Here is a 25015-nt window from a genome sequence, read left to right on the forward strand (position 1 = left end):
CATTTGTGTGCCTTGACCACTCAGGTCGCCCAACTCTAGTTCAAAGGGACATAAAAGACTATATTACTACAGTAGGGTCTTTATCTCAGTGAAAACAATGGTGCAATGCAGCAGTGCTGGGATGGAACGCCCTTAAATACATGCAGTGATAAAAATCAGAGCCCAGACAAAGAGGAATCTGTTTTAGAGAGACTTATTTATTAGAAGATAGGAGGTTGTTACATACAGATTCTGTCCTGCAAAAGTGTCCTGGTTAAGGATATGTCAGGGAGATGTTTAAACCCATTAGAGGTGGCTCTGGTCTCCATGCAGAGATACTCAAGACACAGCAGAGCTCTGTCAGACCTGGCTCTCACACTGTTGCTCAGCTGCCGAGAGGCCTGACATACCACAGCATCCCTGAGCTCGTTACACCACCTTTATCCCACTGGAAACCCTGGCCTGTGGGCTGGAAACCAGCGGTGGGGACACCAGACAGTGCTGCAGAAGGGGCATCGTTCTTGGGGGGAACCTGGAGGTGTTTTCCCCAAGTAGGGAATTGTCTTCCATCGTGCCAGCGATGAACACGTCTGAGCAAGGGGCTATGGAGATGCAACCATGCTGTGAGGTAGCATGAGGTAAGTTAAAATAAAACAAAATAAAAAAAGAAAGAAGAAGGAAAATAAAGATCTCTCTGCGGTGCAGAGAAGAGCTCCTGCCATCTTCCCTTACCCCAAAACCAGACAGAGAAGGCAATGTTCTAGTCCCCTGCAGAGACCGCAGAGAAAGCAGCTGTGATAGGTGGATCTCAAAAAGGCAGAGGTTTTGCCCCATAATAGTTGTGCTCCCAGCAGTTTTCCTCCACTTTCACAGGTGACCTGATTCCCGTTGGGTTGGCAGGTAGCGTTTGTCAGCCTTTCGTAAGGCCTCTGCCCCACAGTGGCTCTGGGCCTTTGCCTGAGGAAGCCCAGGTGAATCAAAAAGCCACCATACAGTGTTGCACCTCCTGAGACAAATCCAGGCCCCTGGTATGCCACGCAGAGTGTGGTCACATTGGTGGAGAGGCAGGGACAAACAAAATGGCAGGTGAGAGGCATAAGCCATCACACTGCAATAACGAAGGGCCTGAGAGCAAACCTTCTGCAGGTGGTTGGTGGCTCACAGCCAGTACAAGGCTCGGTTTGTCTTTATTCCAGGCATGCATCATCCTACTGCACTTGGACAGGTACACGTGCAGAGCAAAGTGGGTTAAGCGGCGGCCGTAAGTTTTCTTTTCATACACAGCTATCTGATATGGATATTTTTCCAACATCTAGCAGGCTTCTTAAATGAGCATATGACTCAAGAGTTATCTGTTTAATGAGCCAATCTACGGGTGCAGAAGGAGGAAGATAAATAAATACTTGAGTCTAACTCCTGAAGTTCCTTTGCTGAAGCCAAACTCCTGTCTACTCAAGGGTCTTTGCTGGCTGGGTCAGAGTATCACCTTCGCATCACTGTCTGCAAAGGCACGTTTTACTGCATTTCTCTTGTTCTGTGGCTCCACAGACTATTTGTAAAATTCTGGACATAATCTCCCACTTTGCCTATACTGAATATGAGCTTTTGTCTACTGCAGGATGCTATCAAGGGTTTCCCTTTCCAGTCTACAAATCTGAAGGAGATAATTTTAACAGGCTTGCCAGTAATTTTTAGAAACAGCTGCTTATGGTTCATCTATCACCATTTCTCCCTGTCTTTAACCCAAGAGTGGGCTTTGCTAGCCTGATACACTAGAAACTTTTGAAACTAAGGACTTCATAGCAAATGCTCACTGATGACAATGTCAATATGAAAAATAGGTCTTCAGAAGCGACAATTTCTGAGATGAGCTTTTTTCTTTTGCTACAGATAACCTTCAAGGTTGGAGATGGGGAGTTGCAAGGCTGCAGCTATCAAGCAAAGCAGCAGACCTCCAGTTACCTTTAGGATAATAGACACAGCATTGAACAACATGTCTAGCTAGCTTTGGCACAACAATGCCTACTTTTAATCAGGTTTTATGTTCCTAAGGCACTCGGACTCCTTTTTTGGAACATGCACCCCAATGAGTCTGATTTTCTTGACTGTGAGGGTTAAGAAAATGCTTCATGAAGGCAAAGCACAATTAGCTGAAGAGAAAAAATGCTCCAGACCCACTGAAATATCAAAACCCCAGAAACAATCATAGGGCACATCTTCAATTCTTTAATGACTTTCATGGCAGTGCTCCCTCACCTTCTTCACCCTTCAGTGAAGGTTGATATGAGGATCCCAGGTCCTCTGAAGGTCACCACAATGGTGTTACGTGGGGAGGGCAATACCTTGCTCCAACAGAGGAGTGTAGGAAGCCAAAGCTCTTGGCATAAAATTTGCCACAAAAGAACAAATTTGGGAGTTTAATGTGAAAAAATCTCCTTCTCTCTTTCCTCAGCCCTGGCATTCATAAAAAAAACCCTAATTGTCCCAGCTTGTTCAGGAGGAAAGGAGACATACTAGACAGCAGAATATCTGTTTTTACTGTCAGATTAACAGTTACAGGCAGCTTTTTGTCTCCCTTTCCATGATTCCCTTCCAGACCTGCTTCTTCAGCCACCCATGATGAGAACCTGTTCCTCCTAGGTCTTACTGAAAGACCTTGATGAGTGAAGCTCGCCTGTCAGAACTGTATGCACACTGTAGAAAAGTTCTTGTTGATGATTTTGGAGAGAAAACTTAGGAGAGAAGTCCATTTTCTCTCCAGAACACGTGCACAAATGCAGGAGGCATGGTAGCCCATTTCCTCAAGACCAGACGAGCTGGCCCCGATGAGTGCCTACAGCCTTCCGTCAGGGAACTCTGAGCATCCTCAAGGTGCCACCCTGACACGAGCAGTCCTGAACTCACCAGATCTTTTTGGGTCCCCCTGTTCTGAGGGCTCTGGGGAGGTGTGCTGCGAGGTAGCGCTATGCGGCTGCACTAAGGAAGCCTAACGGGGAGAACAGACACGGAGAAGCTGGAGAAGCTCAAAGCAGAGGAGAGCAGTTCACTGAGGCTCCAACAGCGTGCAGCCAAGGGGCTGTTACCCAGACTTTGTGGCACTTAGTAGCCATTGTGTTTTGAGTATCTCAGCTGGGCGTATAAGACCAGTTCTAACAATATCCAAAAGGAAGAACGTTTTCTCATTCATATGGAGTACGGAGTCACAAGGGAATAACTTGCTAAATAGAAAGATTCTGAACATTAATTACAGTATCTTTTATAATTTTATAATTTAATTGCCAACCTTTTCCCTTGAAATTAATCACTGATGTACATCATATAATCAAACAAGCTTTTTAAAAAAGTACATCTTAATATAAATAGTTTATTCAGTGCATGGTTGTGTATACAACAAATAATAAACAACTCTTTTGTACAAGGCAGAAAGCTGCCTGTACAGAACTATGTCAGTTTTGGAGCACAGAATCCAACGATGATTAATGCACAAAATCTTACACATCATGCAACTCTAGGCCAATATTCCAACTTTCTCCCATGCAACAGACATGATGACCTAAATGGAAACCTAACTACATTTTTTTTTTAAACAACTGTTTCCAATAGCATGTATAAGTATATGTTGTTTAGGGGTAACCTGTCCTAACGCTTCCTCCTACACAATATTCACGTGCCCATTACAGTGAAAGAAGGACTTTTACAAATAAGACGTTTCTTATAAAAAATTAAGTCACCTTAATTCCACAGTTTCTGTCCTTAGAAAAGAAGCCACAACAATAGTTTAACATGACACACAAAATGGAATTAAGAGAAATCTACACTGGAGGATAATTTTATCCCTTTCTGTCAACTTCCACTTGGGATAACAAAACATTTCAGTTCCTACAGACTGGGGTTAGCACAAGAACTTTACCAGAAACTACAAATCTATAAAAATTTATATTTCGTTGTGTTTAAAACCACAAGAACACTGTTTGCTAGAGCCTGAGACGCCAACTCTCAGTTCCAACCCTGATTTTTTAATTATTTTTTTGAAAGACATAGCTTTAAAGACCCATTGGAGTTCAGAAATCAAAAAGTTGCACTAGTTCAAATTAAAGGATACATCTTTTTTATCAAGCCTTAGATATAAAACTGTAAGCCAAGGAAACAACAGAGTTTACATATTTGTTTTTTGTTTCCCCTATAAAACATATAAGCATTAAAATTTCCTTTGAAGAGCAAAAGTGGTCTTTTTCTTAGTTGGAAAGCAAATTCTTATCAGCAGTGAATGCTGTGCAATGTTTTTGTTTCGTATTCCACAAAGCATAGGAGAGAGAGAGAAAGAGAGAGAGAAAAAGAGAGAGAGAGAAAGATCTGGACACCTCTTCTCCGAGATTTAATCCGCAGTTATGTTTGCTGGCTATCCAAGTGCCTTGTGATATGCACAAGCATATTCTACATTATTGGGGTATATCCTTTGACAACCAGTAGATCTAATGGCTGATAAACGAGTGACCTATGCAAGTTCGGTGGCTTGTCCTGGGCAATTGAACATTTGGATGAAAGACTGCTAGTAAGAATTCAACTGCATCCAGAGGTAAGGTTCTGTTTAGAGAGCACTTGGCTTGCCTTAACCTGGCTACGTTGATTCGTTTTGGCTCATGGATTTACCCCCATTTAGCACTCCTGAAACACTTCTGCTCTTTGTTGGGGTCCCACTTCCAGATCTTGAGAACTCTGTGAGATCGTGGAGAGAAGGCTCTTTGTACATGGCCACTGCAAAGCAAAAGAGAGGCAGCACATCAGCATGCAGTACAGACACTTGGTGCAACGTCCAGCTACTAAACGCCCAGATTTTTCATTCCGCAATGAGAAACATAAGGAGTGAATTAAAAAATACAGCTTCCATTCAGAACACCCTAAGAAATTCCAAGCTCCTCTTAAAGGGAATGACATTTTAGAGAGGGGAAAAAAAAGCAAACCCTAGTTACCTTTTCTCCCAGTTAAATCACCCACCTACCCGCTGTGCTTGCAAAGCTTTGCAAGATAGATGCAAGCTGATATAAATCAGCATTTCCTTACTAATGGTGAAAGAGCACTGCTAACAGCTGTGATCTGGCCTATTGCTTGTGTATACAGACCAAGCTGAAGAGTGTGAAAATGTTTTTTCAGCCTTCTGCTTCCTTTGCATTCATACACATAAATGAAGATCAACCTCAGCGTCAGTTGCCTAAAAGCTGCTCCTAAATGTAGATTGCCAAGCTAGTCTGGAACCCACCCAAGGCTGTGCACCTTAGAAATATCCCCTCTGATTCCAGAATGACACTGCCTGAAAAGGTGTCTTAACAGCGTAACCCAGAAGTGAAGAGCCCACAAAGGAGGAGCTCGTGGAAGCTTTTTCAGGAGAACACAACCATGAAGATATTTTCTCACTTTGCATTAACCAAAGAAGAATCCGAGTCTGAGCACAGCACTGATTCAGATGCTCCAGGGATGACTCCTGGCTTTTACTACACAGCAAGATATGTATGCCACATGCATTATTACCTTTAATGTCACATGATGATGCCACATTAATTGTGGTTAAATAAGCACTGCACACTGCAGCTTTATCCCAGACAAAAACAGACAAACATCCTGTAATACATAGCACAGATTGACGAGATATACAGCAAGTTGGTAATGGCTGTGTAAATGCTTGGGCTATTCCAAGCAAAGCCTTCATTAGATGTAACAGAGATGCTATGGAATGTGGGCACAAAGAAACTAATGTATATATCTAGTTAGATGAGAGAAAGACAGAAGTAATATAGAGAAGCATAAAAAATAGCAGGTTAGGCTGAGAGCATGTTACAGAATATTATACCTTTGTTATATAGTTAGCTGTACCCTTCAAATATGTATGCATGGCAATTAAACATCCCTGACAATACAAAGTCAATTCAGGTAGATGGAGCAAAGCCAACAAATTACCTTTTAATGGTTTTGGAAGAAAGTGTGCTGCAGGTTTATTTTTCTTCACGTGGTTTCCTTTCATTATTTCTCCTTCCTTGTTAAGACCCAAATACCAACCCCGGCCAGACTGTTGCTGTCTATAGATCATTGAAGAATATGTTACGTAGTAGTTTTCAAATACTGATTCTTTGAACTTGCATTCAGGTGTAAAATGTTCCTGCAAGAAAGTAAAAGATCAATACGTGCAATGCAGAGCCTCCCATCAGTTAATACAAAAGAATCCAATATTAATTGCTTTTCTGACAATTAAAAGAACATACCTCCTACCCTCTGCTATCCAATTTAGAATGCTGGCCCTAGAAGTACTAACAACAGACTAACACAATTTGAATCCCATGAAATGACACCACGAGCAGTTCAAAGTAGCAGAATAAAATCTTTTTGAACACTGAGCAAAAAGTCTAAGTGAAGAAATAACGATTGATGCAACTAAAGGCTATCTGGTAGGCATGGTCCTGATGGCAGCCCCATGGGGCTTGCTGCAGTCCAGCTTTGCAGGCAAATAGCATGGCCACATAATGCCTCTGTGCATTAACTTCTGGCCTTAACTGCTCAGGAGGAGAGTGCAATAAAAATTCAAAGCCAGGCTATGATGAGTAAATGGTTTTTTACTAACCCAGCAATATTAAGGCAGCTTGTAGCAGCTGCTGCTTTGCTCTAAGCTTTGCTCTTCCTCTGCTCAGTGCATCATCTGCTGTCAGAGACCCACTGCAGACATCAGCCTCTGCCTGGGGACAGGCATGAGCTAAATGGCATTGCACTTACAGCATGTACAATCAAGAGCTAGGCTTCGTGTTGAATTGCACTGCTTTTTTTTGAGGAGATGATACTGAGCTAACAGCTAACATAAGGAACAGCAAACCAGGAGAGAGCCTTGATCCTCTGGTTTTCACCATGCAGTGGTCTTCACTCAGTCAGTACCTTTTGGCACTACTAGCCATTTATGATAGCAATGGGTTGACGGTTGGACTGGATGATCTTAGAGGTCTTTTCCAACTTTTAATGATTCTATATTTCTAAGCAGGATAGGATGCAGGCATGAAACATGGGATGGAGCTAAGACCAAAAAGGCCAGGCTGATGGAACCACTCCATGTCTTCCTGAGGTCTCTGGGTGCTGCAAGTTTTGTAGCAGCATAACTTTTGATGAGGTCTCAGCTATGATGTGGCACTGAGTGACAAGGATTGGTGGGCATGTTGGGGATGGGTTGATGGTTGGACCTGATGATCCTAGTGGTGTTTTCCAACCTTAATGATTCTATGATTCAGCATGATTTTATGGACCCCTAAAACCATATGGAATATGAAAGATGAAGGGCTTGGTCTGGTGATGCAGACATTATTACTATCCCAACACAGCATATGCAGCCATGGCTGTTTGCTGGGCTCTTCTTGTGCAGGCAGCTAGCTTCTGCAGAGCTGTCCTTGTGCTCAAGTATCCGGCAGCAGCACAAAGGAAAGGAAGAAAAATTGTGCCTGCATAATGATTGTAATTTTGATTAAAAAAAAAAAAAAAAAAAAAAAAAAAAAATCACAGGAAATTAAATGTCTCAGGATCTTAAGATGTTCTTATCTAGTTTCTGAAATATTCTTGTATGAGAAAAAGATGGTATTTATTTAAAAAAAGTACTTTTTCTGCATATCTTTTCACATTTTGCCTTCTCACAGGAGAAAGAAAAAAATTTCTCATCCTCTGATTGGCATTTGCTTCAACAAAGAATGAGAAGTAAGCAATTTTCTTCCTTTTTCCTTCAAACTAATTGGCTGTTATTTAGTTAATTGACGATTGGTTTCAATTGCTGTCAAATGGAGACAGTCAGTGTATTTTAGCAACATTTCTAAATAAAAGCCTTCTCCCATTGTACCCTGCCCAATGCTAGCCATGTTAACAAAGACTATTGCCAATGTATCATCCAATTAGCAGCAAAATAGAAAACTACAGTGCTCCTGACAGATGATTACAGTTTATGTACAGTAATTTGGAGTTGTTTTGGGTAAAAAAGGCCCCACTTGTGCGCAGCAGCAGAGGGGCAGATTGTAAACAGATCCACAGTGTTTACTCCAGCTCTCCTAGGAAGCAAATTAACCTCAGCACAAGCAGCAGTAGCCAAGAGTCCCTCGAAGCAGATGCTAAAAAACTCATTTTCTCTTGATTTTTCTCTTGGCTGTGAGGTTCGTGGTGGAATTCACCAGGAGTTTCTTGCAGCACTGCCCAAGTACAGCTGGACATTGCCTGCTCATGCCCACCAACCCAAATGGGCATCACCACAAGCACCACAGATAGCCACCCCTCCCTGCAGCAACCCGTGGCTCAGTAGTAACAACCATGGTGAAGATATCTTGTGACAAACAGTGGGATGCAGACACAGACACCATTCAATAACGTGCTCAGTTACCAGGCCAAATTCCCTCCCATTTTTCCACTACTGCAGCAGACAACCTAAATGCCTTGCCACAAGCACACACCCACTCTTCTTTATTGACCTCTCCTTAACTCCAAGGCTATGGCTGTAGCTTCAAAAAGGTGCTGCACAGTAGGAAGGGCTTTCTCCTTGTCAAATAACAGTGATCCAACATGGCTGCTCTGCTTACACCAAAATACCACGCTGCTGCTCACATTTTGCAGGTGTTTGTTCCCATCCATCACTTGCCTTTTATTTAACACAATACGATCCTTTCCTACTCATTAAAAAAAAGAATGTGGAAGGGGAACTGCAGAAGAAAGCTTTCACTAAGGAATGCTGGCAGATGTGCTCTTGATTTAGGGGTACTGCAATTAAAACACAGTCTTCTGAGTTTGGCAAATGATGTGGTTCTTAGGGACATGGTTCAGTGATCGTTACTGGTTCTAGGGGAATGTTTGGACTAGATGATCTTAAAGATCTTTTCCAACCTTAATGATTCTATGACTTTATGGTTCTATGTGCCAACCCAACTGGGCATGGACACGGCTCCTCTATCAGCCCATCAGTTCAAAACATAGTGCAGAGCAACAGCTACACAATGGCCATTCTGTTGTCTTTGGCGATAAGTTACTTGATAGAGCATTGAGAAAGGGCAAGTTAAGGTTGGGAGATCTTCAAGAGTTCTAATTCTTGGGAGAATTCCCTTCAGCTGTCCTGAAAGGAAATATGTCTTCTATTGAAAATGAAGTGCATTCTGAGGTGTCAAATATTATGAATATATTGCTACACAAAACAGAAGAGAAAATAGGTATTTGTGTGAAAGAGTATCTCAGTCTCAGCTTACCTCAGCAGTCAGGGATAATGGCACTACATGACAGTACACTGAACTCATCCAAGCCCCTCACACATGCACCCTTAACGATGAATGAATGAATGAATGAATAAATAAGAGTTAAAGAAGGCGCTGGATTCACTGTAGTCGTGACTCAGCCATGCTTAAGTAAGCAGCAGGATGAACTGTCAGAAGCTGCTTCTTGACTCTGAGCTGATCAGCTGAACTACTGAAATGTTCCTGCATGAATAGTTCTGCAGCTGCATTAGATACATGAAAAATATTTTTTTTAAAAGGGAATAATTTGGTGTATGATAATATAGTAAAAAGGCATTGTAACTTGCATTTAGAGTGGCTGTATTTCCAGGCAGCTGACTGGATTACATCTAAAATAATCCAGTCTCTTCCATACAAGAACTGCGTTATCTCCCAAAGCTGAGAGCTAAAATACTGCAAAAGCAACCCTGGCATTCTACCTGCTCTAATTGTGCAAAAGCCATACTTAAGCCAAACACCATCCAAATTACCAGCCAACACAGCCATCTACACTGCAGGACTGAATATTAAACATCATGGCCTCAAATGATTGTAATACAGGAATTCAGACTCCCCATAGACAGGGAGTGTGGAACCCGCTTTAAATGAAGATATTTAAAGTTTGCAAGGTTGCATCGTGCAATGAAAGCCTCTTCTCAGGATGGCTGTACACACAGTATGCATTAGAAGGACAAAGATGCATGCTCTCTGCTATCAATTGCATATTGCATTTGCATTGTGGATGCTGTCAGCAGGGAACATGACCAAATGCTTTACAGAGCAACACGCTTAAGTCATTGGGTCAATACTGAGTTTGTTAAATTTCTGTATATTGCTACAGGTAGCATGTTTTATTGCTACCAATAGCAGCTGCCCTGAATAATCAGAAATACTTACTGAGATGGAATTAGTATTGGTGGCATGAAAAAAACAACCCCCCCACACACCCAAAACTTTGAAAAGTATTTAGGAAAAGCACTGGGTAAATGGAAAACTTGGAGAGTGTTCTCACATAGAATTCTATGTTCATTTTGAACATAGATTTTTTTTTTCTTTTCTCCATATCCTTATTTCTTGCAGGACTACACCATAGCCCAGGATTCCATTCTATAATCATGAATTTTTGAAGGAGCCACGTTAAGGCTCCTGAGTAGTGATTTTCTGCACTAGTGAGCCTGCCTTTTCTTATTAAGAGATTGATGTCCTCCATCTCGGCATGTGAAGTTCCAGGGTGTGTCCCCTGTATCTTCACCCTGTAACGTGCAGTGATGCCAACAGCACAAGATGTGAATACTTCTATTTTTATGTCATCAGAACTAGCTGCTTTTAGATCACCAATGTGAGATCACTCTCTGAAGAAAGTAGCTGTTATTTCTGAAGTAAGGCCACTAAAATCTGTTTGCAACAGTGACAGCAGCTTATAATCCACCTGAAATAATTTATTCTGGGTCAGATATATATGGCAGTTCCCACAGACAGGATGCAGTACCACAAAACTGCCCTTTTTGCTTCAATTTACCTATTGCGAGGAATCCTTGTGGTTTGGGTGGGAGCAACTCACAGTGTAATTACCACACATAGGTCTTGTAGGACTGATGAGGAAATCTGCAACCCTGTTTGCATGCAGCAAAGTGCTCAGCTGTTTTGTCTATGTGAGAACCCACTTGGAAAATGCAAAGTCAAAGGTATCCAAAAATCAAATTCCAGCGCATGGAACTGCCTAGGATGCTGTAATAAGCAGGAATTGATAAAGTGAAGCACAAAAACCTCAGTGGTGTAGATTTCTTTAGGACAAAGATTCCAGAAAGAATAAAATGGAGCCCAAGGAAGCTGGATTTCCAGCATCTCCAGATTGGGATTTTAGGTGGTCACTAAGTATTCTCTGAACATAGAATCACAGAATCACAGAATCACAGAATCACAGAATCACAGAATCACAGAATCACCTGGGTTGGAAGGGACCTCAAGGATCGTGTAGTTCCAACCCCCCTGCCTAGCAGAGCCACCAAACATACACATTCAGATCAGGTTGCCCAGGACCCCGTCCAACCTGGCCTTAAACACGTCCAAGGACGGGGCATCCACAACCTCCCTGGGCAGCCCGTTCCAGGGCCTAACCACTCTCCTTGTAAAGAACTTCCCTCTAACATCCAACCTAAATCTTCCCTCCTTCAACATATGAGAAAAGCGTTGAAAAGATCCTGTAATTATTCCCTTGACACTGTTCCCATGCTCAGCAAATCAAAGGCACAAGTCAGGGAAAAACGCATGCAGTGAACTGAATAGAAAACACATTAATCACATACACTGAGATTTACAGGCTCAAGTTTTGGTCTTATTTTCCTACTCCTGTCAGTGACTCAGTTGTGAAAACTCGTCCAAGTTATCTTTGCCTGGATATTTTAAGTGCCATTTGGGCACATCAATAAATACCTATTTAAAGTGTGGTGCGTCACCACTCAGCGTGCTCAGCTCATGCAGTGGAAGCACTGCCTGATGACCCCAGGGAAAAGACTCAATGACTCTAAAGAGTGCTGAAATTTAATTGAGATAGGAACTATGCATGATCATATTATTGTTCCCATCTTTCGGTGACAGTTCAACCCTACAATTGTGTTGATTAAACCAAAGCTCTCCTTAGCTGGGGCAAGAGAGCTAACACATGATACATACAGAAAGATGTCACACTTCAGAATAATGCAGAGGAAATATATATCCTCTTAGAGTACATCTACAGTGATGTTTAAACGTTCTGCAAGATGCCCTGGAGAATGCCTCACAGACATCAAGGCACATGCCCCATTCCTAAACTGGTCCACAAAGTTATGAAGTATAATTTACTTGGTCTGAATACGAAAGAACATCCACTTTGCCCCTAAACGCATTAGCAATGAGATGAGCATGTGCACCTCTAATGATCCTGGATCCATAGAATAGAGAGTTGAACTAGATGACCTTTAAAGGTCTCTTTCAACTCAAATGATTCGATGAAACCCCTGCAGTTTCCCGAATGATCACTACATAAATATTTTAATGTCTTATAATGCTTGCATTTGCCCTTTTTAAAATTTCTGTGGCTTTAGGGTACCAGCCTTTCCAGTCCTAATTGAAAATCAGTGAAATTCTAGTAAGGTAGAAGGAAACTAGTCTCTAAACACTGCCTACTTTGTAAGGCTTGGGAAGGTTCACGAAGCAGTAAGCACCCAGGGGGTTATCTTAGGGCTGAAAGCCAGACTGGAAGAGAAGAGCAGCATATGTAAGAAAGCCCTACTACCTAGAAGCTGTTTTTTCATCACATCTAATTCTTCTTGCTTTACACATACAGAAGTCCTGTTAGCACTTCAAAATCTCCACACAAAGTCTACGTATCAATCTGTTTTTAAAGCTGTTCTTTCTCTTTAGAAAGAGAAGTCTCTTGACACTAACATACATAGCCTCTGGGTAAGGTAGTCTCCAGTTACTAAAAAAAATGGGAGATGGAACTACTCTGCTTATGCTCTCTGTGCTTCTACACTCTGATCTCATGTTCTTCTCTGGACAGTGACTTTGCCAGACCTATCTGATCTGCAGCAGCTTCCCATGGTCCCTCTCCCAAGTGACGGAGTCAAGCAGACGAACTGAAGCAGGGTGAATCCTGCTCCCACCCAAGGCTGGAGCAGGACTGCCCTCTCCTCCCAGCAGGTTCAGGATTTCCCCAGTGCACTCTGTCCTTCTCATCATTCTCCTAAGCTCATTATCTTCACTTCTTGTAACAGCAGCTTCCATGGCTGAACTCAGCACTGCGGAAAACATATTTAAAATGTGTCCATTGTTGTTTTTCACAATAAGCAAACTACTTTTTTTTTTAAATTTATTTAATATATAGCTTTCTTCTCTCCGATTTTAATTTTGGAAAACAGCACATAAAATTACCCAGTGTGCCTCTTCTGTGCCATTCATTACCTCCCAGCTCTCTATCATGTCTCTGCTTATTCATCTCTTGTCTTAACTAAGCGGACCTAATCTTTTTAAATCTCTCCTCATATGAAAAGTTCTCTGTGCCTCTAATCATTTTCATTACCCTTCACTGAATCCTTTCAATTTTTTCCCCTCTATCATTTCCAGAACTGAAACACAACATTTAAAAAGAGGCTGTACCACTGAGTTGTGTAACGGAGGTAGAGATATTTCCAGTCACTGGTCTTATGACAAAGTAAAATGGGCTTTGCTGTTCAGCCTCATTATGTGCATTCGTACAAAAGTTCTCTATCTTTTAAAGTTGTGTCTCTGATAAATACAGTCCAATTTTATGGTGTTTCTAACCTTCTGATCCATCAGTGCAACCAAACTTAAAAATTAAAGGAGTGGTGATGGAAGCAGAAAGCAGATAGGACCTCTTTTCTTCCCCCAGAAGTAGAGCAGAAAGCCCCAAAAATGCTAGCAACCTATTTTAGAACACAGCCATTATTTCCACAGATAACCCGCCAGCCACTGCAATCAGATTTCTAGCACTTATAATTGACATCAAATTCTGCTATTGTCAAATCTCTCTGACACAGCTGTTGTGCAGTGTCCTCAGCTTACACGCGCCATGCACTACTTTAAAAATATATAAGCCCAAATTGAAAAAGTCCTTTTAAAGTACCGAGTCTGTGCTCTGCTCCCAATTAAAGACAGCCTTGTAGCACCTCACTTGTTTTAATGGCCAACCCGCTGCCATTTGTTGCCCTGATGAGGCAGTGATAAGCAAACCCAAAGGGAGAGCCAGCAGCAGGCAGTGAGCAGCTCTGAGGTGCAAAGCACAAGCAGCTCACTCAAAACAAGGCAGATGTGGTGCCTCCTGAAAGTGGCATAAAGAGACATCAGCCTGTCATGGCCCAGCCATCTGCAAGCTGGCAAGAACAGCTGACAAAGAAAACACAGTCCCATCCCAGTAGCCCTTTTACACAATTACACTTGCATTCATCTACATGACTGCTGCCCCTGGGAGAACCCCATGCTGCTGCTGGGGCTGCAGAGTGCAGGGCAGCACTGCAGGTTAATTTGTTCCTAGAACAAGGTAACTTGGCTGGCATTTGTTAAATATCACCTGGGAGCACAGGGCAAGAAGGGCAGTATGACCTTTCTGTGTGCTGGGGCCTTACCACCCCAAAGCACAGTTTGCAGTTATATGGGATATGAGGAGCTGCAGGGGACAGAGAACCTGGGATGGGGTTCAGCAGCAGGTTGGGATAAGCCAAGTCCAGCAGGATGGATGGGTAGCAATGCTGCACCAAACACTGCCCTCCTACTCACATCAGTCAGTTAATTGGAAGAGTGTGGGATTTACTGCTCCAGCCTAGATATAGGACATCAGCCCTGGGATAAGGAGATGGAAGAAATCTCCTTCAGACTGTCAGCCACGAATTCATGCAGATTTATCTGAGGGTGCTGAAGAAACAATAATCTAATCACTGTTTGCAGCAGGCTCTAAATCTGTTTGGTTAATTACAAGCGAGGACATTACCCTTTTAGCAGCGGGTGCTCCTTGAATACTACAGGAAAAAGGAAAGAGAAAAAAAAAGTCTCCCTTTTCGTGGAGGGGGGCAGGGCAGCTGAGCAAGAAACAGAACAAGTGCTACAGTTCTTCCCCTGGGGGAAGGTGACAACAGGGAATGCTGCTTCTGTGGCAACCTGTAAGCCAGTTGACAGACTGTACGGCCTCTGGGAAAATAAAATAAAATCAATGTGGAAGTGATCCCTGCATCCTCCACTGCTGTGGGAAGGAGCCATTCTGATGTCAAACATGTGGAGGCAGAGCTCATCCCAAGCTCAGCTGGGAGCCCCCCTGTATCTCCATTCTCACTGACACTACAGAAAAAAAGATGGGACCTGCCCCCAGGAAGCGCTTGGGGACAGATGCTGCTGAGTGAGCTCTTTTTCTGCATACCACAGATTGCCTCTGCTCACTGCCTGTGAGGAGCTGCGAATGTAAGATAAACAACAGCACGAGCTGCAGGAGAAGAAATAATGCAGTGTTGCATCAAACAGCTCCTTGCTTCCCTGTCAGCCTGGAGTCTGTTCTGCACAAAGCCTTGCCATTTGGCCTGTATATTTTATTAATATATATGCATATTGATGGCATCAAGGGTTAGCCAATCCTTTGGCAGTCAGCAGCATCTTCTTAGGCCCCAGTTCTCAGACAAGGCATTTGTCCTGTCTGCCACTGTTCGGTGTGCAGCCTGCACTGCTCTCAGGTGGTCGCCTTGCCTGAAGGGCCCCACCTGCACCAACCAGCACTGCCAAACTTAAGAAGCAAAATGCTCTGCAAAGAACCGAATGCAGCAGTCTTTAGATTGGCTTTACACACTAAATTAGCACTAAGCATGGAATAGAATCATTACGGTCAGAAAAGGCCTCTAAGATCACCAGGTCACAGGTTCAAGGACTTGGTTGACTCCAACCTGATGACCAAGGTAGCATCTTTGTATAACCAAATGGTAATGAGACCTTTTCAAACAAGCTTGATTTATTGCAATCCATTTATTCATGAATGCTATGGATGGATGTTTCTCAAACTTCAGTAGTTTGACAGTGCCAGGGCATTACTGGCAGGCAAACCTGCTTCTTGATATAGAGCAGCGATGCTCTTCGGAATTCCTCTGCCCTGAAATTATGCTATTTGTTGAGCATATGCTGCTAAGAGGATCTCAGAGGGATTTTTGTATTAGATGGCAACCTAATTGTGGGATTTGAGAGATTTCAGATGTCAAAAAAAAAAGCTTTAAAAAACACGATTATCAAGGATTATACAAGGAAGATGAGATCTCCGACTGACCCTTTAGCGAGAATTGATTCTGACTGGAAGAAAACACTTGTTTCATCAGGAGAAAGCCCCACCAAGAAAGGATAATTACACAGAGGACAGATAGAATTTCTCTCTGTAAATGACACACATTCCCTCCTCTAAGCAACACTTTGAGGGTTGGATTAACAGAAACTCACATTAAAAGGAGTTTTCCAGCACACTACATATGAAAAACCTCAGCAGAGCCCAACATGCTCTGCAGCAGGCACAGGTAACAGAAGCACACGTGCCTGTAATATAGCAAAAGCATTAAATGCTTTAGCATTTAAAGCACAGCACTGCTCTAATGAGCAAGCTGGCACCATGTTGCTTGAGGATTGGGTGGCTTCATACATTTCCAGGAATGCAGCCACCTCCATCTTCAGCAGAACCTTGGGAAGAGCCCAGATCCAGCACTGGGGAAATGTCCCTGCAAACATCATAGCTGTGTCCAAAATATATTTTTTTGGTGTATGCATCATTGCTACTCAACAGGGACACCCAGAAAGCACAAAAGGCAGAAACATTTCTAATGCTTCACTTCATGGTCTGGCTAGCCAATAAAAGCAAAAGACCAGGCTGAATGCTACATGTCCTCCTAACACACCTCAGTGAAGGTAAGGGTGCAAACCTTTTTCCAGCAGTGATTTATGGGAAGCTTTCTCTAGAACAGGCTAATAGGAACTCCTCTCCTTCTGAGAGACAGCCGGAGCCAAAGCACAGAAATAAGCCTATAAAGCTTTGTTTTCCTCTTCTCTCCCATGCAGTGATACAGACTTTGCAAGGGTCTGTCATTCAGTGATTCTGTGTCTCACTCCTGCTGCCCCTGGCTGTGTGACTGATGATTCTGGAGCCAGACTGTTGGGAGACACAGGGCTGCTGCTGTCTGAGCGGCAGAGGAGACACGGATCCCTGCTAAAGCTAATTTAAACCTGGAAGGCACCCAGATGTCTCAGGGAAGGGTGCAATTTAAAACCCGAACCTAAGATAGCCTGGGCTACAATCACAGATTTCTGGGAAATCAGCATGGAACAGCTGCTCCATGAGCCAAGCCCTGCAGACCTTTGCATTACAGCATTTTGAGAGGCGAGCTGTTGCCATTCTGAGTTATCTCACAAAGGAAAAAAAAACATAAATGATGCAGCAAAACAGCAAATGCAAAGTGTGACTAAACGAGCACTCCCTGGCTGCACCAGCAAGTCACTCAGATTCCCCGAGAGTTCGAGTCAAGGAACATTTAGCATCTGAATCCCAAAGAGGAATCTGAGAAGCAAGTCCAAAGCTTCTCAAGACTACCAGCATTTTTCCTTGAGAATCTAAACTGCCTTGGATCTGTCCTGCTGCTAAAATCTGGTTATCTCGTTTCCAAGTCAGCAGATACAAGCTGGCTGCAGCCAGCCAGAGAGCAGAGAGCAAAACCATCCTGCAGTTGAAAGCAGAAAGGTGAGCCTGTCCATCTGAAAAGGTGATCACCTTCCCACTTACCCACCAGCTGACCTTCCATTTCACTGTCTAGAAGCAGCCCTTTGTTTCTGTAAGATGACAAGCAGCAAAAAAGGGCTGAGGGAAGAAGGTGCAGCAAGGGAAGGATTCAAGGGAAGCGCTGCTGAATCTGATCTGAGTCTGCACAAAGACCCTGCTCTGCTAAAGGGTTTGCTAAGTGAGTTCATGAAATAGAGTACTGAGTAGAAGAGAATTTCTGTCTGCTCTCTTCCAAGCCAAGGAGGTTTGCCCCAGATCAGCCCTGGCATCAGCAGCCTGTCTATTGAAACAGAAAGAAATTACCTCGGGTACATGGAAGATATAGTTTTCACTCTGAAATATTTACAGGGATTTCTTTTTTTCCTTCTCTGGAACAGCCCCTAAACCCTACAGTCTTATTTTGGCAAAGCTCCCAATGAAATGAATCACGACTTTGCTTGAGCTAGAGCTCCAGGACTGAGCTCTGAATTATTAAAAGGGAACGATATGTAAGAATTTATGTCAATTTTCAAAACAGCCCAGCAAAGGTAGAGAAAAACCTCTTTGAAACTAGCAGAAGGTACGCAGTTGAACTCCTAGTCTGCTTTGAAATCTCAGCACTAGCTCTTTTTAGTGAGACACAGTGCCTTTTAAACCTCATATTTTAATCATCAGACTTCTGAACAATGCAGAACTCTTGCCTTGCTGCTTTGGTTCAAATACAGCCTTCCCCATTATGGGTTCTGCAGTGTAAGTGAGCCCCTTGTATCACAAGCTGACATTCTCCTGGCAGGGAAGCCAAAGGCTCCTTTCCTTCTTCCTGCAAAATAATCTGCTCTAGGAAAAGGTGAATATCACTTCCCAATGCAGCTTGTCAATATCCCTCCTTGTTTCTACATGGCAGGTCCAGAGAGTCAGGTGAACATCAAATACTGCTTTAGGCATTACATCAGCATCAGTAAAATTAGCTTTGAGTACGGCAGCAGTTGTAGCTCATCAGGTAACTAACTCTTCCCTGGGTTTGGGCTTTAGTCCACGCCACTTGTGCAGCTACACAAGCTGGGGATGGAAACCCACTTCCCACATTTACTTAATTCAGCAATATCACATAAAAACTGTCACCTGGGCAGCACCTTTTGTTACTTTTTAATAATATCTTCATAATCTTGTACACAATATTTTTCATAATTATTCATATCTAGCTTTGCCGAGGATGTCTGAGTGCAAATTAATTGAGTGCACAGTTTGTTTTCTTTCTGTGGGATGTAAGAGTTTGGCTGCTGGCACCTCATCTTTATAAACTCAGCTCTTTGCTTCAGCATATCCTATCACTGGATGCTTATTGTTGAAAGGCAGCTTCTGTCAGAGCTGAAAACACAACCACAGAATACAAACTGTAAAATGATGTGGAAGAAAAAGATTAATTTCTTCCCCTAGACACTGCACAGCCATTACCTGTTTTTGAATGGCATTTCCAATTCTACACTGGGAACTGCTAAAGCATTTACATAAGAATGCAAAAATGCACACATTATCACTGCAGGAAGCACTTAAATTTTAAGATAATTATATAGTATGGAAGCGATTTCAAAGGACTCAAACAAAATAACAACTAATTCTAGAGAGTCACCCTTTAAGATGATTATTACTCTGCACTACTGCTGATCTCTCACTAAAAAAATCCTTCTCTTTACAATTATATGCACATTATAAATTCCTACTTTGTTCTTCCACCATTCAGCTCCTACAGCTGCTGCTGCTGACAAATCCACATTATTTGAGAGCTTAACCAGACAGCCAAATAGTCGCACTGGGAGCAGAGGTGAGCCACCACTGCATGCTCAGGTGCAAGCCTCCCTCTGCTCTTGCCTTATGCTGAGTCCTCTTGTTTTAAGGCTGCTTGAGTTGAACCTGAGGTAGTAAATAGTAAATAACCTCAGGCATTGGGACACCGGCATATCCTGTGTTGGAGGAACATGATGTAGAATGGAGCCTTGATGCAGGCAGAGAGTTTGCAACAGGGATGCCACTGACTGCTTATCCTTCTCTGCACAAACTACTACTAGATTTGTTTGGCCAGCAGAGTTCCAGGCAGAAAATCACATCTGAACTAAGGAAACTCAGTTGTGTCCAGGGAGAAGTGCACTCGTGTAGAGGAAAACCTTCTGCCCCAGCAGCATCCTCTGTTCCCTATCCCCACTGACACCCTTTATGAAATCATAGTCATTCAAGTTGGAAGGGACCCTTAAAGGACATCTAGTCAGCTCCAGTTCCTGTCCCTTGCCCCATAGCTGCCATCCTCTCTTTCCTTCTCCCCCCAGAGAGAAAGGAGGAAAAAACAAAAACAAAAACATTCTGCCTAGGTCTTTTGCTAAAGGAAAACTCAGCTGGAGAAAACCTTATTTGCCAAATCCTAATATGTTTTTATCGGATATCTGCAGAGATATTTGCAGGAACTCACGCCAAAGAGAAATATTTGCTTTTCTCTCCTCCCTCCCAGCAAGGATAACGTGAAAATCTCTTGTCTCAGATATTACAGAGACAGAAGTAATTCCCATCCCAAGACTCAGTTTAGATGCATTTTCCAAGTCTAATTCTTCAAAACAAGTGCAGTGATAGAGCTGAAATTTTCCCACAGACTTCAGCCTGAAAGGGAAAACTAATAGATTTTAAATTAACCAGTTTATTCTGACACAGTATGGAACAGCTGAAAATAGTATCTGGTACTGGGAAGCATCATCCAGCTTCCTGAAAGGTGTGGCTACCTTTCATACAACTATCTTGAGAGAACCAAAGAGACTGAGGTCTGAACAAAGCAGGACTGTTTGCCTAGCAATAGGATCCCTGTGGAAATTTAATAGGCTTGCACTACAGACTAGAATTTCGTACAGACTTGGCACAGATTCCTGTCCACTAAATAACACTCTACATGAGCAGAATGCCACCAGCCTCTGCAAGATGCCTCACAGATTTATGTGAGGCTTTGTCACATAACTTCAAGCAGGTCAATGCAGGGCAGTATGTATTCATGGCAGTTATTTAAATCAGGCAGAATTACTGTCTCTTTTTTTATGGTCAGCTGGGCTAGCCTTGCCACTGTGCTCCTGAGACTTTCAGGTAGAGGAAGAAAGTGATAAGAAGCCTCACATGCATCAAGATCAATGGGTGGACGAGGTCCCATTTCCCCAAACTAAAGAGGAGCTGAGCCAGCCCCAGGCAGAAATCACTTTCCCTCCTGTTTTTCCCCATGGATAAAGTCCCCCCCCTATATCCAATTTCCTGTTACAAAACAGCAGTGACATCAACTGTGAGGAGTAATTAATGTTTGCACTCCATTGTGAAAATGAAGACTACTCAGAAGTATCTGAATGTAATCACATCTACATAGCTGAAGTGTGCTTAAAAAAAAAAAAACAACTTTAAGATATTCAGCTTTCTTGCTCACAGCAGCAGTCAGTAGAGGTAGCAACCAGGGATGGGAAGGGCTGAATTATTTCTGCAGACAGAAAAATGATTAAATAATTTTTAAATTTTTAAAATTTTTTTCTGTAATAGTTGGTGTGAATTACACCAACAACAGAGCTTGTAATCCAACTATCTCATGATGTATAAGGTCACTCATCATTGAGAGTTTTAACATGATACCTCTGAAATACAATTAAATATGGTTCAGTGATTTACTAATAACCTAGCTTTACAAGACAGGCAGAGAGGTAATGCTCAGAGGAACTGGTCCACCCTCCCATTTTAATTCTTTTACAAAAAAAAAAAAAAAAAAAAAAAAAAAACACAAAACTTTGAAGTGATATTTTTGAAGATGTATCACCACATTAAAGATCAAGACAGTGGAACTGGAGATTTCTAATGGAAAGAAACTCAATGATTTTGCTTAAACCAGATGAACAATGACAAAGAGAATCCTGTTAGGATGGGAACTGTACTGCATAAACCACCTCTAAAACCCACCAGAAAATTCTCTGTATTTTTAACATCTCTAACTGATGTTTCATATATAATGTAACACTGAAAGACTGGGGGGGAAAAAGGAGGGAGAAAAAGGGGGGCAAAAAAAAACAGATAGTTGGAGTCCATTTTTCTTTTCAGCAGCAGCTTCAGTGCTCGGGATAAACACATGGAATCACAGAATCATAAAATGGCCTGGGTTGAAAAGGACCTCAAAGGTCATCTATCTAGTCTCAATCCCTTTGTTATGTGCAGGATCACCAACAACCTGACCATGCTGTTCAGAGCCACATCCAGCCTGGCCTTGAATGCCTCCAGGGTTGGGGCATCCACAACCCCTCTGGGCAACCTGTTCCAATATGTCACCACTCTCCTAATATCCAACCTAAATCACCCTCATCTCTGTTTAAAACCATTCCCCCTTGTCTCACCACTATTCACCCTCGTAAACAGCCATTCCCCTTCCTGTTTATATGCTCCCTTCAAGTACTGGAAGGCCACAACAAGGTCTCCCCAGAGCCTTCTCCAAGCTAAACAATCTCAGTTCCCTCAACCTTTCTTCATAAGACAGGTGCTCCAGCCTTCTCATCACCTTAGTGCCCTCCTCTGGACTCGTTCCAAAAGCTGTAAATACTGGGTGACTTAGGAAGGTGATTCTCATGGTTAGTTCCCTACTTCCTACTATGATGTTGGAACTGGGACTTGTCTGCAGCACATCCCAGTGCTCGGATGGTATTTTTTCATAAACCATTTCAAGAAGGAAGAAATGGAAAGCAAGTTCTTACACATTTTGCCCAAGGCCAATGGGGAAATCTATCTGCCAGCATAGATTAAAACCCAAGAATGACTCTTGCACACCACTGTATTTAGTACAGACTTCTGCTGTCTTCCTGTTGGTACCAAGCTCTCCTGCACACTGAGACAAAGACAAGTCTGTCTTACTGGTTTTTAGACTTGTACAAAATTCTTGTTCTTTCATTACTATACCCTTCAACATTGCTCCATCTGTCTTTTGCCTTTTCAATAACCCTTCCCAAGCTCCCCTTGGGAAGCTGCACAAAATATTTAGCTACGACTTGGGGAAGAGCATCCAGTCTTCCTTTCACTTGAGAGGGATGGCCACATCTCCCTGAGCTGCTAGACTCACCCAAGCAAAGAGACTCTGTTTGAATTATTGCTTTCTGGAGCGTGTGTTTCTGTAACAACACCGCAGTCACCTTTGCCTGCGTTGTGCAACTGCAGGTGCTGAAAAAGCAGGGAACTTTGGGGGATATTTTTAGTTAATAAAGCCTGTTCCACCTGAAGCTGGCAGCACTGCACTAACCACTGATTGGCAAGCTGCTGGCACGGGTACCTGGCTGACAAAAGAAAGCAGAGCTACATCAACAGCTAGGCGCTACCACAGCTCTAAGAAGTAATTAGGTTCTGTGCACTGGGACACTCTGTCCATGGCCAAGAAGAGTCCACAGTGGTGTTGGTGGGGAATCTTGTGGGAAGGTCTGTTGTTGATCATTATATATCAGCAAAACATGGTTAATGCGCATCAGCAACTGCATGCTGCACCAGTTAAGGTACAGAGCTACAGTAAGTCAAGTGCTTTATTTGTGTAATTACAAGGAACCGATCCCTGGGGGTCATGTAAGTAATTCAGTGCACTAGCTAAAAATGAGCTTTCTGAGAACATTTACACTGGTAGAATCTGATGGGATGCAGAGTTCTGGAAAATAAATGCCAAAGGGGATGAAAACACAGCTAAAGCTAATTTATTTTTTAAATCAAGTGAATATTCGCATTCTTCCCCCTTTTCTCCCCGCCTTGTATTTGCTCAGCTCTAATGAATAGCTTCTTTGCTGCTTCATTTCAGTCTCTTCCATTTTGGGGAATATATCCAAAGTTGGGGAATGTTATCTGAGGCTCATCACAATTGACAAGGAGTGAAGAGCAGCACACAAAGCTGCGCTGCACTGCGCACAGAAAAACCTTTTGTCCATTACCTGAATGGACAGCTTCTAAAAAAAAATAACCTCCGTTATTAATCACCTTGTGTCAAATGATGGAGTGACAAGAGAGAAAATTTACCTCAGCAATAACTCAGCTCTAAAGGTATATACAGAGGAGGAGGAAATTGGGTTGTTGCAGATACAGCAATAACATCATGAAGCAAAATCCAATATTGGAAGTGATAAAAGTTTCCCATTCCAATATTCCTCTGTGACAACCATGAAAGGCTATGCACAAGAACAAGGAAAAAAAGATTAAAGGTAGCAGCAGTTAAAAAAAAAAAATAAAAACGCCTTTGAAAAGGAATCCCTCAAAAGCAAGAAGATCAGAGCTTTTGGGAAACTTGCACAGATACCAATCTCAGTAACACGCGCTTTTAGTCCTCCTCACTTTATGTTGCTAAACGTTCTGCAAAGCTGATTACAAGAGATCCCAGCCCAAGGGCTGCCTCCCCCCACTGTTGAGCTACCCTTGTTCCCACCGGCCTGGAAAAACACCAGGTAAGTGAGGGCACACAGGGCATTAAGGTGGCAGCGGTGCTGACAAGGCAAGCCAGAAACAAAACGGGTGCAGCAGTGACATGTTTTCTAACAGCAGTGACAGAACTTAATAAGCAAGCTATTCTTAAGTTTTGATTTGAGTTGTATATAATTAGGTAATGTGGGTGTTGAGTGATAAAACCCACAGGAAAAACACAAATTAGAAACACTTTTTTTTTTTAATATATATATTTCACACTAAATGGCATGACCTATTTTTTTTTTTTTTAATACTTAAAAAAAAAAGAAAAAAATGCTTTTTCTTCTCTTCTTCACTATCAGAAAGAAATACTGGGGACAAGTGACACCACTCTTTCCAAATTTCGTCTTTCAAAGCTGAAGAACCCCTATTTCTGGTTTGAATTCCTTTATTATTGACTTCCAACAGGAGCTACAGGTGAGAGCAACCTCATCATTTCCAGGTTTTCTGGTGACCACTTCCACAAAACCGGCTACAAACAGTTAAATATCACCTTGTTTCAAATTACAGTAAGAGGGAAAGCTACAAAAACTCTATGGTTATTGAAAGCAAGAGCTTACATTCACTTTCAAGGGAATCTTTCTGAAAGAAATACGGAAGTTGAAAAAAATAAGAGATATTTTTACTCACTCTGAACTTTTAAACATTTGCACTCATAGCAAAATGGTTCACGTTCTATAAACATGAAATGCCTAGGACAACTTCCTATACAGATTTCAAAGATTCATATTTCTTAACCATCATCACTAACAGGATGAACAAGGAGTCAATAAAGCTTTTGTACAAAACACTCATTTCTATCTATCCCAGAAATTTAATTAACTCCTTTTAAAATAAGCTACATTATCTTCATTGAATTTATAAAGTAAAGCACTCCAGTGTGAAAGACAATGTCTCATTCTTATAACTTCACAGTTTTTCATATTGGCTTCTGCTGGCTGCTAATTAGTGAACTACTCTTTTTAGAGCAAGTTATTATCTTTCAGTCACATAAAATTTACGTAATGGCACACCTTTATCT

The 25015-nt window shown here is 42.3% G+C and overlaps 1 protein-coding gene across 4 annotated transcripts in view; it reads right to left on the bottom strand.

The window, feature by feature from the left end:
• Positions 1 to 3322: 3322 nt before the first annotated feature.
• The window catches only part of FGF13 (fibroblast growth factor 13), a 210306-nt gene continuing 188613 nt past the window's right edge, over positions 3323 to 25015 (bottom strand). For all 4 annotated transcript variants that reach the window (XM_048959499.1, XM_048959496.1, XM_048959498.1 and 1 more), the window contains 2 exons: positions 5932 to 6130; positions 3323 to 4734 (listed from right to left, as the gene is read on the bottom strand). In XM_048959499.1, the coding sequence (XP_048815456.1) occupies positions 4598 to 4734; positions 5932 to 6130 (336 nt within the window). In that variant the 3' untranslated portion in view covers positions 3323 to 4597. The remainder of the gene's footprint in view (positions 4735 to 5931; positions 6131 to 25015) is intronic.

This window comes from Lagopus muta, chromosome 13, assembly GCF_023343835.1.
Source record: "Lagopus muta isolate bLagMut1 chromosome 13, bLagMut1 primary, whole genome shotgun sequence".
Lineage (NCBI taxonomy): Eukaryota > Metazoa > Chordata > Aves > Galliformes > Phasianidae > Lagopus > Lagopus muta.